The sequence below is a fragment of the Geotrypetes seraphini genome, chromosome 10 (genome assembly GCF_902459505.1).
Source record: "Geotrypetes seraphini chromosome 10, aGeoSer1.1, whole genome shotgun sequence".
Taxonomy (NCBI): domain Eukaryota; kingdom Metazoa; phylum Chordata; class Amphibia; order Gymnophiona; family Dermophiidae; genus Geotrypetes; species Geotrypetes seraphini.
Genome location: NC_047093.1, coordinates 56,984,835 through 57,000,833, shown reverse-complemented (window position 1 = coordinate 57,000,833; position 15,999 = coordinate 56,984,835). Strand labels below are relative to the sequence as shown.

At 42.8% G+C, this 15,999-nt stretch overlaps 1 protein-coding gene across 5 annotated transcripts in view; it reads right to left on the bottom strand.

Annotated features, from left to right (window-relative positions):
• Positions 1-15,748, bottom strand: part of LOC117367544 (sulfotransferase 1 family member D1-like) — a 42,067-nt gene extending 26,319 nt beyond the window's left edge. For 2 of the 5 annotated variants that reach the window (XM_033960176.1, XM_033960173.1), the window contains exons 1-4: positions 15,675-15,746; positions 10,413-10,552; positions 6,414-6,536; positions 4,867-4,964 (exon numbers count right to left, since the gene is read on the bottom strand). In XM_033960176.1, the coding sequence (XP_033816067.1) occupies positions 4,867-4,964; positions 6,414-6,536; positions 10,413-10,539 (348 nt within the window). In that variant the 5' untranslated portion in view covers positions 10,540-10,552; positions 15,675-15,746. Of the gene's footprint in view, positions 1-4,866; positions 4,965-6,413; positions 6,537-10,412; positions 10,553-15,214; positions 15,643-15,674 lie in introns of those variants that run through there. The other 3 variants (XM_033960174.1, XM_033960175.1, XM_033960177.1) reach the window with 3 other exon arrangements.
• Between the last annotated feature and the right edge of the window lie 251 nt (positions 15,749-15,999).

Below are 15,999 nucleotides of genomic sequence, written 5' to 3'. Positions count from 1 at the left end.
GGGGAAAAAATTATGGTATCCAGGCAAAAGAATCAGCTACAGTGAAGGCATAGGCTAAAGGAATGTAATTACATTTGGACTAGGTCTTGTTTAGATTCAGTAGAATGAAGGACTCCTGTATGCTGTTTATCATTGTGGATTGTTATTGAAAAATAAGGATTGATCTGCCTCCTTTTAATAAATGTAATCAGACTTAAAGTAAATGATATGTACCCAAGTAATTAAATTTTATTAGTTTTATCTATTGTGCTATTCAAAGTTCTGTACAGCTTACAAGATAACATAGGTAAGAAATTGTCACTAGGAGTGACAATAGACAGATGCTGCACTATGCAACTGCAAATAAATAAAACCATACAGAAATCCTTTGCAATAATGAGAAACCTGAGACAAGTCCGGAAATTCTTTGAAAGAACACAATTCCAGCTCATAGTGCAATCCCTAATCCTAGGATTGCTAGACTACTGCAACATCCTCTACCTCCCCTGCCCTGCCACGATGACCAAGCAACTACAAACAATCCAAAATACTGCTCTGAGACTCATCTACTCACTGAGGAAACATGATCATATCACAGAAGCCTACATCAACTCACACTGGCTACCAATCCAAGAAAGAATATCATTTAAATTCTACTGCATGATATTCAAAACCCTAAATGGAAACAGCCCAGCCTACCTAAACAATCGCCTCATCCAAGCAACCTCAACCAGACATAGAAAAACGCACTCCCCTTTCACACCTCCCCCGATCAAGGAAGTAAAACGGTCAAAACAATACGACGGCCTCCTAGCCACTCGAGCTTCAAAACTGGATAACCAAATCTCCAACCTACTGTTAACCACCCCAGACCACAAGATTTTCAGAAAAGAAATAAAAACTATACTCTTCAAGAAAGCCCTGAAACAGTCCTAACCACACCTACTCTTAACAACACTTTTATCTATCAAATGTTATCTAAAACCCATAATTTCACCATATTCTTACCTCCTAAAGACCTCCACTTCCCTTTGGTAACTCCAATGTTTATTACCTTAAAAAATTCTATGTCATCGCTTATTCTATTCCTTTTAATTTGTATGTAATTCCTGTTTTTAGTTTGAATGTAATCCGCCTTGAACCGCAAGGTAATGGCGGAATAGAAATGTAATGTAATAACAGAAAAAAATTTAAATGAATGGGAAAATCCTAAAAAGAATTTGCTTTGAGCTCTGTATATAAGTCCCTAATAAATTTTCATGACCCTCCATTTGTGCCACTTTAATATGAAACCTTGTTAGGTATGTGAAGGCCTCTTATAAGGCTGATGCATTTATCATGCTGAAGGTGTGCTTTTAAAAAAAAAAAATTATAAAGCAGCTAAATAGATACCGAGGCAATGAGAAAAAAAGTGATTTGTCCAAGGTTGCATGGTGTTGCAGTGACAAAACTTGGACTGGAACCTAGAATCTTAACCCTTTGCTCTACTCATTTGGCTGCTTCTCCTCTTTGTCAGATACGAGGGGTGTTCAATAATTTATCTACCTCAGTAGGAAAGAAAACAGTTCTCAAAAAATTATTTTATTTTTCAATATAGTCCTCTGATAGCTCCATTCACTTCCTCCACTTTTCCTGCAATGACTTTAATCCCTTTGAAAATAATTCTTTTGTTTGACCTTCAAACCAGGATGTCACATCTTCCTTGATGTCTTCATTGCTTTCCACGGAGAGATTTCTTCAAAACTCGGAACAGGAAATATCGTATTTTGCGCTTCATAAGACACACTTTTTTTCCATCCAAAATTGGGTGGAAATTTCGGTGCATCTTATGAAGCAAAGGTAACTTTTTGTAAACACTCCCACCCACCCCGTCGTACCTGTTTAAAATGTCCCACTCGTTGGGGGTATGCGGGCTGTTTGCTCTCCGCCCCTGTCACTGCTTCCCGCCCACCTGCCTGCAGATGCTGCTCCCTGCTCACCGTCACTACGCTGCAACTCCAGGAAGGGAAACGAAGGGCCGGCGTGCAGCGATTGTATGTCGCCGGCTCACAAACCTTCCGTCAGTTCTGACGTCGGGGGAAGGCTTGTGGGCCAGCAGCGTGCAATCGCTGCACACTGGCTCTTCCCTTCCCAGAGTTGCAGCGCAGTAGTGGCAGTGGACCGGGGGCAGAGAAGGAGAAATCGGCGGCAAGGTTGGGTAAGGTGGATGTAAAGAGAAGTGGGTTGAACACTCTCCTCCTTTGATACTGCTGCCCGGTCCTGACAGGATGTGACTTCATAGGCCAGTTGCTGTGAGGATAGAGGGCTAGCGCCAGCATCAAATCAGCTGCTTGATACTAATGCTGGACTGACTTCCTCGCGGCAGCTGGCTTATGAAGCTGCGTCTTGTCAGGACCAGGTAGTAGCATCAGAGAAGAGAGGAGGGAACAGGTCTGGGGATGCAGAGCACGGCAGGTGCTAAAACAGAGTGAGTTTGGGCCCGGGGCCTGGGTGCCAAAACAGAGCCAGCCCTGGACTGGGAGATCTTGATTGCCCAGTTTGCAAGTTAGAAGATGGAAGTTGTTTTTTGTTTTTCCTGGTAACTACTAAAATATGAAATATACCATGTTTTCTGTTCCAACTTGGAAGATTAAAATTCAGGAAACTTTATTGGCATGACAATTTGCACTCTGTGGCAGATTAGTATAACGCATTGTTGTTGGCATTCCAGAATCCACACTCAGGGCCAGATTCTCAAAACTTAAGGTTGGATAAGGTTAAGGGTAGGTAGGCTTCGGCGTGGCAGGGAGAGAAGAAGGCAGGCTACGGCGCGGCAGGGTGGACAAAGGACAAAGGCTGGAAGGCAATGATGGGGCACGAATTTGGGACATGGGGGGATGGAGGAAGAAGAACAAAGGCTGGAAGGCAGTGAGGTGGAGGGGGCACGAACTCGGGACATGGGAGGGAAGGAGGACGAAGAACAAAGTCTGGAAGGCAGTGAGGGGGCACAAACTCAGGACATGGGAGGGAATAGAAAGGGACAATTGTTGGGCCTGAGTGAAGAAAGAAAGGAAGGAAGGAGACTCATGAAATCACCAGACAACAAAGGTAGGAAAAATTATTTCATTTTCAATTTAGTGATCAAAATGTGTCAGTTTTGAGAATTTTTACAAGACCTATATGTGGTCTTCCACCCCCCCCCCCCACACTATTGTTTTACCCCAATTTGTTTCCTTTACTGTCAAATATTGTAGTTCCTTCCCCATTTTCCTGTAGGATCTGTTTTGTTTTATTGTCTGACTTATGTTAATAATGTTGTTTCCCCGCAATGAGAAATGTACTACATGTTTTTAGATCTGTTCATCGCTTTGAATTACAATTAAGCCCTCCATCAAATTTTATTAAAACTTGGAATTTATATCTGCTGTGTATATAGTGTGTGTATATGAAAAATGAAAGGAACAGCCTGGCAGGGAAGAGGAGACAGGGTGCAGAGCTTGGCAGGGAGGGGGACACAGGGTGCAGAGCCTGGCAGGGAGTGAGGGGGGCTGGGTGCAGAGTCTGGTAAATAATAGTACACTATTTGGTTCAGAATGGGTATTTTTTTTCTTGTTTTCCTACTCTAAATCTAGGGTGTGTCTTATGGTCCGGTGCATCTTATGGAGTGAAAAATATGGTAATCCAAGGGAGCCAGGTCAGGACTGTGGGGTTGATGGTTCAACTGCTGATACCCATATTCTCGGATGGCAGCCTATGATTGTCATTACATGTGCACCAGTACATTGTCATGAAGAAGCAACACTCCTGCTGTGAGTTTTCCTCATCTTTTCTCCTTGATTGACTCCTGCAAAATGATCATTGTGCTGGCGTAACTCTCCCTGGGTATGGTTGTCTTGTGTGGCATGAACTCCAGAAGCAAAAGCCCTTCATCATCCCAGAAGACAGTTGCTATGATTTTGCATGCAGAATTTTCTGTCTTGAACTTTTTGGGGGTTGGAGGTGACTTCTATTTCCACTGATTTGACTCCATTTTGGACTCAGGATCTCTGTGATAGATCCAAGTCTCATCTCCAGTCACCAAACGATGAAATAAATCACTTGGTTTTCACGAAGCATCTCCAAGTTCTCATGGCCTTTTGACATGGTGTCAGCATTCTTGGAACCCATCTTGCACTAACCTTGGACATGCCCAACTTTTCATGAATTATTTTCCAAACTGTACCTGCTGAGATGCCTATTTTTTATCTATTTGGGAAACCTTAATATGTCTGTTTGACAAAATTAAATCCTCATCTTTCTTGCACATTTCTGTGGAAGTTGCTTCCACATGCCATCCAGTGTAAGGGTCATCTTCAACGGACTCTCTACCCCACTTAAATTGTTCGCTCCAAAATTTTACTTTGTAGGTGACGGGGCAGACTCACCAAAAACTGCAGACATGCATTCATGGTTTCTCCTTTGGCTTTTTCCCTTCTTTTGTGAGAAATTTTATCACTGAACAGTGCTCCAAATCTAGCAGTTCCTTACTTGATTCACACAAGGTCTCCTGACATCCTCTTTTTTTGGAATGTTAGACTTGCAATAAGCCGTAACTTTGAGACATGTCATAACACACTTGCTACTTTCTTTCATACTCGGGTAGATAAATTATTGAATGCCCCATGTACCTATTGCATTGGGTGCCCTTTGCATTAAATCTGTCCTGAAGTAAAGCATGGTTCATATTTGTATTGTTACTCTGCATATAGCCAGATTCCAGATAAAGTACTATGAAGTCTGCCAGCAGTAACTCTCTTGAAGCAATGGTGACATGTATTTCCTAGCATACACAATCATTTCCAAAATGAAACACTTGTCCATGTCTCAAACATGGGTCCCAGTATTTGGGGGGGGGAGGGGCGGTCCTACCTTGCAGTTATGCTTCCAGAATGATGGTGGAACTAGTTGGTAAGGGAGATGGGTTTTTAAGTATCGAGGTGAAGGCATAGCATTCACTGTTTCTGCATCTGCAAGATAAAGTAGGAACTGGCAGTGACCAGTCTAGTACCTGAATGCAAACAGCACTGTCCCACACTGCAAGAATGTTCTAGAAATCAAAGCAGAGCCATTCCAGAGTCTGGACTTCTCTTTTCCAGCAGGTTGGATTATTACATTAAGGCCTACTAACAGTAGAGTGGGGAGTTCACTTATTATGACAAAAATCTTGTTTATGTTTCAGTATACCAACACCAGACCCAGATTCAAGAATGGGAGCCATAACTGTTCCATGAAATTTATGGAGAGTTGGAGACAGAAAAGATCCTAAAGTACCAAGAAAAGTAGTTGGGGATGACAAAAATATGACAAAGGTACAAAACTATTTCCTTGAAGGAAGCTCTCTGTGTAAAGTGATAGCAGTAAAATTTGAGAGACAGATCATATGTCACATACCCTGGCTAAGGTGTGAGGTTCATTACTGTCCTACTGTGCATAAAACTAACCCATCCTAGTCCAGTGTCCCTAAAAATGAGTCGGTCTACAAGTCAAGCTATAAGAGTTAGTATCACTTGAATTTAAGATGAGAAAAGGTAGGAATGGGGAGTAACCAAATTGCTGTTTCCCTCTCACTCAGCACTTGTCAGGCAGGTCAAAAGGGTGAAAGGGAAAGTCTCCTAGGCTGAGTAGGGTTGTGTTCCACAGTGCTTAATTACTGCTCATCTCTCACGCCCCAGGCAACCACGCCTTCACCTTCCTCACATTGTTGTGTCTCACTATTCACTAATGTGCCTGATCTCGGTTTTCTTTATCAATAACGTATTGGTGTTTTTAGTTTATTGTGGTACACCATCCACTGATGAGCTTCACATTGTCCTTCATTTTCACATTTCCATATGCCATTTATAACGAAATGGCACTTCACCTTTATTACATCTCACATGTCCCTAGATTTACGATATTCATTCTATATGACATTCAAAGATATGCCACCATTCACACACATTATTTCATTCACATTTGCATCCTGTCCTCATTTTTCATAATTCTTATTTTTACTTTCATCATTATTCTTATTTTGACTCTCATCTTTATTATCTTATCTATTATGTCACTATTATTGCATTTTAATTTAGGAGTTTGTCTTTATCTTTATTTCTATTCTTTAGTTCCCTTGAAAAATGCTTGCCAGCCAAAACACGGCCCGTGTTGGGTCACTATAGCTTTTTTTTATGTTTGGTGTGGATTTACATTACCATGGTTTGAAGATATCTTGAAGAAATAAAGGAAAGTCAAGAACATTGTGTTTTTCCACAGTTTGTTTTCTTTTGGATTGCTCCTTCTTCTGTGGAACATTGGGTCTCCTTGTTTTGTGCATCTCTCAAACCCATCAACTATGTGCCAATGCAGTGGATCTATAGCTGACCCTTTGAAGCCACACTGAGGACTGAGTAGCAATCAGGTTTAACTTAAAGAAGTACCTGGGGGCATGCACTGCAGCAGTTCAATAAAGGGGATCCTCTCATAGATGGGTGCATGCTGGCACTTTTCCAGGTCTCCATTATGGCATATCATCTCCACTATTTCTTGGATCCATGTGGTCCCTTTTGAAAAATATGTTTTAGTGTGAGTTCTGCTTCCATCCTCTCAGAGTATTAACACTTGTGAAGTTTGATAGTAAATAGCAAACGCTATGGGCTCCTTTTACAAAGCCATGGTATTGATTCTCCTGCACCAAAGCCCATAGGAATTGAATGAGCTTTGGTGCATTTGCTGTAGGAGAATCACTACCACAGCTTTGTAAAAGGGGCCCTAAATCAGTGATTCCCAACCCTGTCCTGGAGGAACACCAGGCCAATCGGGTTTTCAGGCTAGCCCTAATGAATATGCATGAGAGAGATTTGCATATGATGGAAGTGATAGGCATGCAAATTTGCTTCATGCATATTCATTAGGGCTAGCCTGAAAACCCAATTGGCCTGGTGTTCCTCCAGGACAGGGTTGGGAACCACTGCCCTAAATGATGAAATCTTTATCCTATTCAAGGAGCTAAGCAACAGACCGTGGAGGGGTAGTCTAGAGCAGTGATTCTCAACCCTGTCCTGGAGGACCATCAGGCCAGTCGGGTTTTAGGGATAGCCCTAATGAATATGCATGGGGCAGATTTGCATGCCTCTCACCTCCATTATATGCAAATCTCTCTCATGCATATTCATTAGGGTTATCCTGAAAACCCAACTGGCCTGGTGGTCCTCCAGGACAGGGATGAGAACCACTGGTCTAGACAGAGCACTGGCCTGAAGGCTACAGTAAGGAAACCCAGTTAAAATCCAGCTCTTGTTCCTTGTGATCTTGGGCAAGAAACTTCCTCAGGTATATATTTAGATTGTAAGCGCTCTAGGGACAGGGAAATAATGAGTGTAACTAAACCCTGTGCTACTAATGAAAAACGTGTGAGCTAAATAAATGCCTAGAGCTAGATGGTTCACAGTAGTGCTGCCTGATTCAGAAAAAAAATTTCGATTTGATTCAATTCAGCCTATTGAATCGATTTTTTTATTTTCCTGACCAATTGGGTGGTTTTTTTCCAAACACCCTGGTGAGTTTATTTTATAGCCTCTTCACCCCTTTTGCCCTCTCCTACCCACTCTGGTATTTTCCTCTGTTAAATCCTAGCTCACGTTTGCGGTCTAACACCATCTCTGGAAGGATACACATTTCAAATCTGACATATTGTAATCACAAAGCAGAAAATAAAATTATTTTTCCTACCTTTTGTTGTCTAGTTATTTTTCAAATCATGTTGATCTGGTTGTCTTCTGATCAGGCTCTCCTTCTTTCTCCGTGCTAACCATCCATCTTCCATCTCTGTCCTCCCCTTCTGTTTCCCTTTCCTCCCCCGGAGGTCTGGCATCTTTCCTTATGTTCATCTCCATTCCCCCGCAGCTGCAGCAATGGACCCCACCATCCACAGATCCACCATCTCTCCTTTTCTTAACTACCCTTTCATCCAGCATCTCTCTTCTGTGTCCCTGTCCCTATTTTCTCCAGTACTGTCCCCCTTGTGTCCCTGTTCCTATGCTCCCTGCATGCCCAGCATCTTATCTCTCCCCATATCCAGCTTCTTCTTTCTCTCTTCCTTACCTTCTGTAACCCCTTCCCCAGGTACAGGCTTTCTCTTACTATCTCTCCTGCCATCCTGCACCCTACCCACCTACTTTGGAGCAATATCTGTCCCTCTTGTATCCTTCCCCTTGTGGTCTTGAATTTCTCTCTCCCTCTCTCCATTAGTCCAGCACCTCTCCTCTGCTTTCCTGCTCCTCTTTTTGGTTTGGTCTCTCTCTTCTCTTCACTCCAGGTCTGGCATTTCCCCTCCCCTCTCTTACTCCTTCCTCCTCCTCCCTCTGCACAGGCCTGCCTCCCCGCCATGAAGGCACTCTTCCTCCTCCTCCCTCTGCACAGGCCTGCCTCCCTGCTGTGAAGGCCTGCTCCCCGCCATGAAGGCACTCTTCCTCCTCCTCCGCGCCGTGAAGGCCTGCTCCACCCGCAAAGGTCTGCCCCCCCCCCCCCGCCACGAATGCACTCTTTGCTCTTCCCGCAAGCCTGCATGTTCTCACAGCTTCCCTGCTCTTATGTTAAGAAGCTAATGCAGCCTCCAGGATCGCTGGTGCTATAGCGATCCCTGCAGCTGCCCGTCGTCTTCAGCGGCATGTTTTCTCTGCCGCGATCCTGCCCCAGACATCAGAGCAGGGGCAGGACTGTAGCAGAGAAAATGTGCTGCTGAGGACGACAGGCAGCTGCAGGGATCGCTATAGCACCAGCGATCCTGCAGGCTGCCGTATTAGCTGCTTAAGGTAAGAGCGTGGAAGCTGGGGGATCATGCAGGCCTTTCTGATTGACCCTCCCCACTCAAGCAGGAGCGGCAGCAGATGGCCAGCAAGAGGCAGCGCTGCCACTCCTGCTTTAGGAAGGCATGGGGGAAGGGTCAGCCATCAAATCGGGAGGCCGATTTTTTTAAAAATTGAATCGATTCACCTGATTCGAATCGGTGAATCAGGAAGCACTAGTTCACAGGATTGAAATAAATCGTTTGTTACTTCTACCAGTAGCTGCATTAGCGATTATTATAGAGCAGTTTTAACCTAATTTCCTTTTATGTTCTCCTTTCCTTATGCATTGTAGTTCTTCCCTCTTTCCTTGTGTTCCTGTTAATCATGTACTTGTGGGTACAAGTGGATCGATTTGTCACTCCGTCAAAAATTACAAAGACTAGGGGACACTTGATGAAGTTACAGGGAAATACTTTTAAAATCAATAGGAGGAAATTTTTTTCACTCAGAGAATAGTTAAGCTCTGGAACGCATTGCCAGAGCGGATAGCGTAGCTGGTTTTAAGAAAAGTTTGGACAAGTTCTGGAGGAAAAGTCCATAGTCTGTTATTGAGAAAGACATGGGGGAAGCCACTGCTTGCCCTGTATTGGTAGCATGGAATGTTGCTACACCTTGGGTTTTGGCCAGGTATTAGTGACCTGGATTGGCTACCATGAGAATGGGCTACTGGGCTTGATGGACCATTGGTCTGACCCAGTAAGGCTATTCTTATGTCTATGTTTCAGTCTTTTATTCTCCTAAAACTCTGTTTGTCATTCCCTGTTTTAAATTTTGTACATCGCATTGAATATATGATAATGCGTTTTAATCACATTTTATTAAACTTGAACTATTTCCAGTCACGGCACACTAAACAGGTGGCCGCGGTTCAAGGGATGTTGATGTGATGATGTCACAAGCATAACATGCACGTTGACGTCTGCGCATGCACAAAGGCCCTGCAGATGGGGCCTTGAGACTGTTGGGGGGTGGTGCTTCAACAGGAGAGGAGTGGAGGCACTGGTGCCGGCTGACTGTTTACAGGACATGTTTCTCTGTGAGAGGCACATCTTATAGGCAGTCAGCCAGCGGCTGAGACTCTCCTCCTCGCCAGCGTCACAGTTTGCGATTCACTGTTCTAGAGTCTTCATAACAAGGACTGGCTAGGACTAGGACTGGTGCAGAGCATCTCTTTCTCTAGGGAAGACTGATTAAAGGGATTGGCAGACAGACAAAACTACTTTCTTTCAAATTGAACTAGTGGACATCATGCCTAAGCCAGTAAGACTTAATACCAGTACAGCTTAGGAACCATTCATCTTATTCAGTGACATGGTAAGTGACTTCTATCCAGTGACCATCTGACTAGCTATTTCAGAGATGTTCATGGTTCTGATTCTGCCATGTGCAATCATCATTATTACTTGCCTTAGCTTAGGCCTGAGCTTTGAAGTTTTCTCTGAGCTGACCTAGTAATTTGTGATCCAACTGAAAACATAAACACTAATTACTTGAGATGTGGTGAGAAAACCGAGGATGCCTTGTATGTGTCTTTAGCCTGCAAGACGCTCAAAAGGCCTAGAATGATAGGCCAGAAAAAGAAAATCTTACCTGATTTTGGATAGGTAGCTATCAGAACATCTCCCGGTCTGGCTTGAAAATTTTTGATCTCCTGCCAGTAGAGGGCAATTATCTCTGACAGAGGCACCCCTTCCACCAGCTTTAACTGAAATCGCATTGTCTCTGTTCACCTCAAACCAGAAAGAGATTCTGTTTAGGCTTTATCCTGTGGTTGCTTGGTTTTATGAAATTTGTTCATGAATAGAACAGACCTTCCTTTCATGATCCACCTTTGCTGTTGCCTCTTTTATTCAGAGTAACCTGACTTCATATAATATTGGAGGCTCCCCTGCTTTCTTTGCTAGCAGCAGATCATGCTATAAACCCTGTAATATTAGCTCTCTACATGTATCTGAAATATTTGAGAACTGTTTAGTTACAGAGAGATCAAAACTACAAAAGATGTAGGCAATTTCAAAAGATGACCAGCAAAATGTGCATGGCCTGCTCTAGAATCTAGGGCCTATAGAGTGCTGGATGCTTGAAGAGACTTTTAGTTGGCATGATAGGGGCTAAAACAGTAGCCAAAATCATTCTTGCAGGGCTGCTTAAATCACTTAAGGAACCATGAGCAAACTTTGGCCCCTTTTTATTTTTACAGAGATTGATCCTTCCTTAAAATAATGCATTCAAGACACACTCATCTTTAAATTTTTACTTTGTCATGCCAAAAGTAGAAATCTAAAAAAGACAAACTGCTGGGACAAATGGAAGAGAATTCTGGAGCTTAAACAGGATGGGAGTGAGCCTTGGAGTAAACCTTAGGGACCTATTCCTGTGAAAATACTTGCATTCACTTAAATTCTTCCATTGTGCCCTGATAATATGCAGTGTGCAACCATGCTTATCTCCAAAGATTGCCTTTGTACAGGAAGTACTGGGATAGAAGTGGGCTGCAGGAAGAGGCAGTGCTGTAAATGTTCAGAAAGTCTGTGGCTTGTGTTCTCACACTGCTCCATATGGCATCATCAAATAAGCAGAATTGGTACAAGGATTGGCACCATGTCGCCACAGTAATCCTACGCACTCACATCACTTTCTAAAGTGCTTATTGTGAAAGCCTAAGTTTTAATTGGAGGATCACTCAGGAATGGTGGCAAATGAGAGCAAGTGTCCTGGAAAAAGTTATATTTTTACATATGACCTGTTATGCAGGGCCCAGGGCAGCTGCCCCTTTTGCTTTTATGTAAACACAGCCTTCTATTATTCGGACAGACCAAAAAGGATTTCAGTGGGAGAAAAACCTATGACAGGAGAGTGGGTGTACTAAGAGCTCCTTATCTGTGGACAGTTTTTCAATACCACTCGTAACCACATTTCAGTATTATCAACTACAAACGTTCCAGTAGAAACCAACTTAAATAAATTTATTGCATTATTTTGGTCAGTATTATGTTACATTTATAAAAGGCTTTCTGCACTCAAAAAGAAAAAAACCTTCATGCATCCTCCACTGTACTAGGTTATAATATTATGCAGTTTGATAACTATCAGATATTTTCTACTATTATTTATTATTTCTATAGAGCTTCCAAACGCACGCAGCTCTGCACACTAAGCTAACAAGAGACGGTCCCTTCTCAAAAGAGCTTACAATCTAATTATGACACACGGGACAAAGGGTAAATCAATATATACTGCTCATGAAGGGAAATACAAAAGGATGAAGAGGGTAGAGGGCTGCAGAGGGAATGAGAAACAGATATAGTGTGTTACAAGATGTAAGGGTTAGGACCTAAATGCAGCTTCGAAAAAGTGGGCTTTGAGACTGGATTTGAATACCTCCAGAGAAGGAGCCTGGTGTACTGATTCAGGCAGGTTGTTCCAGGCATGCAGCACAGCAAGGCAGAAGGGACAGAGTCAGGAATTGGCGGTAGAGGAGAAGGGTACAGACAAGAGAGACCTATCCAAAGAATGGAGTTTAGGGGTTCAAAAACAAAAGTTTAGTCAGATTCTTTAATCTCCAGAGGTAATGTATCTATATAGATCCTCCATATGCTTCTGAATTTGTTAGCGTCATTCTCTTGGTAAGTATTGTTAATCTATCTTCCTAACGGGAGTCAAGGTGGTAAATGTTTTTGTACCATCAGATGCTGGGTCTTCTACCAATTTTATTCGTATACAGCTCACTTTCATCAAGTCAAACTTACAAATGTTTGTTCTTTGCATGGCCACCTTTAATTCTTAATAAAGACATCAATTCATCAAGGAGAATGTCCAATGCAGTACTCGGACTAATTTTCCTGATAATACCATTCTAAAATGTTTGTATCTTTTGGATATGTGAGGCCAATGTGCTCCTCATAAACATTCATAGTTTAGTGTCTCTGTTGGCAACATTTAACTACTGAATGCAAAAGAACAGCCATGCAACAGTAGCAGCATGTAAAAAAATGTCACAAAGGGTCCCTTCATGCAGTGCAGCGGTGTCAAAGTCCCTCCTTGAGGGCTGCAAACCAGTTGGGTTTTCAAGATTTCCCCAATGAATATGCATAAGATCTATTTGCATGCACTGCTTTCATTGTATGCTAATAGATCTCATGCATATTAATTGGGGAAATCCTGAAAATCCGACTGGATTGCAGCCCTCGAGGAGGGACTTTGACACCCCTGATGGAGTGGCAGTTCTTTTAAAGGGACCACTAGCCCAGACCTTGAAGGTGGGCACAATTTCCTTCTGGCTAGTGGTTCCTCCTCTCTTTTGCTGTTGGGGATATAAGCAAAAGAGTATGCCTTTCCCAAGAATGCCATCTTACTTTGGAAGGCTGACTTTTAGGGGTGTGTTCCAAGGTTCAGATACTGCCATTTTGGAAAATGGCAGCACTGAGCAGGAGGAGCAAGTTGAGAATCAGGGGTGGGATAGATAGACAATAGCTAATCTTTGGTTGTGTTTTTGTTGTTTTGTTTTTTTTAAAGGCAAGACTTTAGGACCATCTTTCAACTCTGGGCCCTCAAATGGGTCTGGAGAGCTTAAGATTTTTTTCTTCTTCTTCTAGTCCCATGAGGAGGGGACTAACACCCTGACTCAGAGCCAGTAACACCTTTTAACAGCCTGCCACCAAATTGAATACAGCCATGGCCCTTAGAAAATAATTATACCTCACAATTATATCTATGCTTGCTTGCATGTTAATTTATTTATTTATTCATGCATGGTATACTATGATACCCTAACAATGAAGCCTTTATGCATATCAGTTTTGGCAGAATTGTACATTATTATGCTGTTGTGTGTAAATTTGTATCCTGACCGCTGGCGGTCAAGGGAATCCCTCTGTGGGCGATGGAAGAAGACTGGGCCTCCTCACTACTCCTAGCTGACCTGCGAGGCACTATTGGCGGGGAGCTTTGGGCGCCTGCAGCCGCTGCCGACGGAGCTCTTCCACTGCACTGGCCTGAACACCACTTGCACAGGCCAGCCGTGAGTGCCTCGTGTCTGGAGCACAATGAGCACTTTTTCCCTTGTGAAGTACTCATTGCTCCATACACGACCTAGCTAGAAATAAAGTGCCAGTTAGATGTAAAATACAGTGAAATTAAAGGGAAACAACCTTTTAGACCAGCACTACACCTCAGGATTTTTTTTTACAGACCAGACTCCACAGGCTCTCAAAGCAATATGCCTTGCTTGATTAAGGGGGCAAGGCTTATCACTGAGGCTCCTCTAAAAAATCATGGGGAGGTGAAGTGGGAGGAGGGACCCTGCTTGAGAACCGCCGGGTTTGACACCCCCTAGGTCGGACGGACCCCCAAACAGGGCCCACCCAAGCTCTGTCCGGCCAAAAACAGGGACTAGAAACCCCCTAAACAAAGTCCAACAGCCCTACCAAGGCAGATGGGTACATCTCACTCAACACCTGCTGGAGACTGAAAGAAGACTGATGAGAATAGAGAAGGGAATATCTTATAAACTATTCCAAAGTTTTGTTTTCAGTCTCTACCTGCTGGTCATGATTGGATATATACCCATTCGTAAAGATTAACCTCTACTGGTCTGGAGAGTGCTAAAGAAATTTGCATTAAAACAGATCATTAGTTTGTGATTTCTATAAACCCTTTTTGTGATGTGAAGTTTGTGTAAAAGCCGTTAGTACTACTTTGTGTAAAAATAGAACACAAAATATGGCCTCTTTCACTAGATATTTTCATAGAAGCTATATAGTTCAATTTGCAGTACTCATTTGAAGTTTCTTCCCACTGCTATCTATATTCAGAGTGATAAAGACAGATGTTCTTTTTTACATATAGGCCCCAATGTGCTAAAGTGTGAACTTTTCCACAAAAGGGGTTTGTGATAAACAATACAAGTGCCAATGTCATCTATATTTTTATGCTTAATGTGTTAATTTCTCCCATTACCATTTCATGGTTTAAATGTAAGATGGCACAGCATATGCCAGACCTGTGCATCACTTTAAGCTTCTTGAAAAAATGTAGTCACACTGCTACATGTCTAAAAGAGCAGTGTGTACTGACTGAGGGATAGTTCAGAACATAAGAATTGCCATCGTGCCCAGCAGTCCGCTCACAAGGCAACCATAACTGAGACTAGCCCTATCTGCATAAGTTCTGTTCAGCAGGAACTTGTCTGACTTTGTCTTGAATCCCTGGAGGGTGTTCTCCCCTATGACAGAATCCGGAAGAGCGTTCCAGTTTTCTACCACTCTCTGGGTGAAGAAGAACTTCCTTACGTTCGTACGGAATCTATCTCCTTTCAATTTTAGAGAGTGCCCTCTCGTTCTCCCTACCTTGGAGAGGGTGAACAACCTGTCCTTATCTACTAAGTCTATTACCTTCAGTACCTTGAATGTTTCAATCATGTCCCCTCTCAATCTCCTCTGGTCGAGGGAGAAAAGGCCCAGTTTCTCTAATCTTTCATTGTATGGCAACTCCTCCAGCCCCCTTCAGCATCAAGAAAGTGTTATGTAAGACAGAGAAAATTAAAAATCAACTTAAATTTAAGAATTAAAGAAGGGACAGACTGTTACGAGTGTGATAAACTCTGTACAGCTGTATTCTCCCATTTATTTTGTTCTTTTCAGTGCTCTGGTTAAAGAATCTTAACAAATGTGAGCTCTCAGGAGATTAAGCTTAAAATACAGAAGCCGCTTAACTGCAACAAAAGACCTAAGGCATTGTCCAAATCATTATACAGCAGACATGACCAAGACACAAATCCAGATGAAAACCATGAAAAGGTTGGCTTTGAGTACTTGACAAATGTAAAATGTAATTATGGAAAGTTTGACTTACATTCAGTTTATTTCTGTTCTAATAGTTCACCGCTTCAGCCTGGACAGCAACGTTCTGCTCTGGCTCTGGTTGAACCAACTTGTAACACCCTTTTTCATTTAGATCTGGCATCCCCCCCCTCCTCTTATTAGCTCCTCCCTTTCCCTAAATCAATAACTACCAGAGCTCAAAAAAAGTATGCACCTGTTTTTACTGAGTCTGTCAGATTTTTACTAACACATGGTTTACCATCACCATTTTATGCACAGCTGGACTGTGTCAAGATTTGCTTATTTATTTGTGCACTCAGGGGTTCTGTCTGCCTGCACTGGGAGTCTTCAGGAAC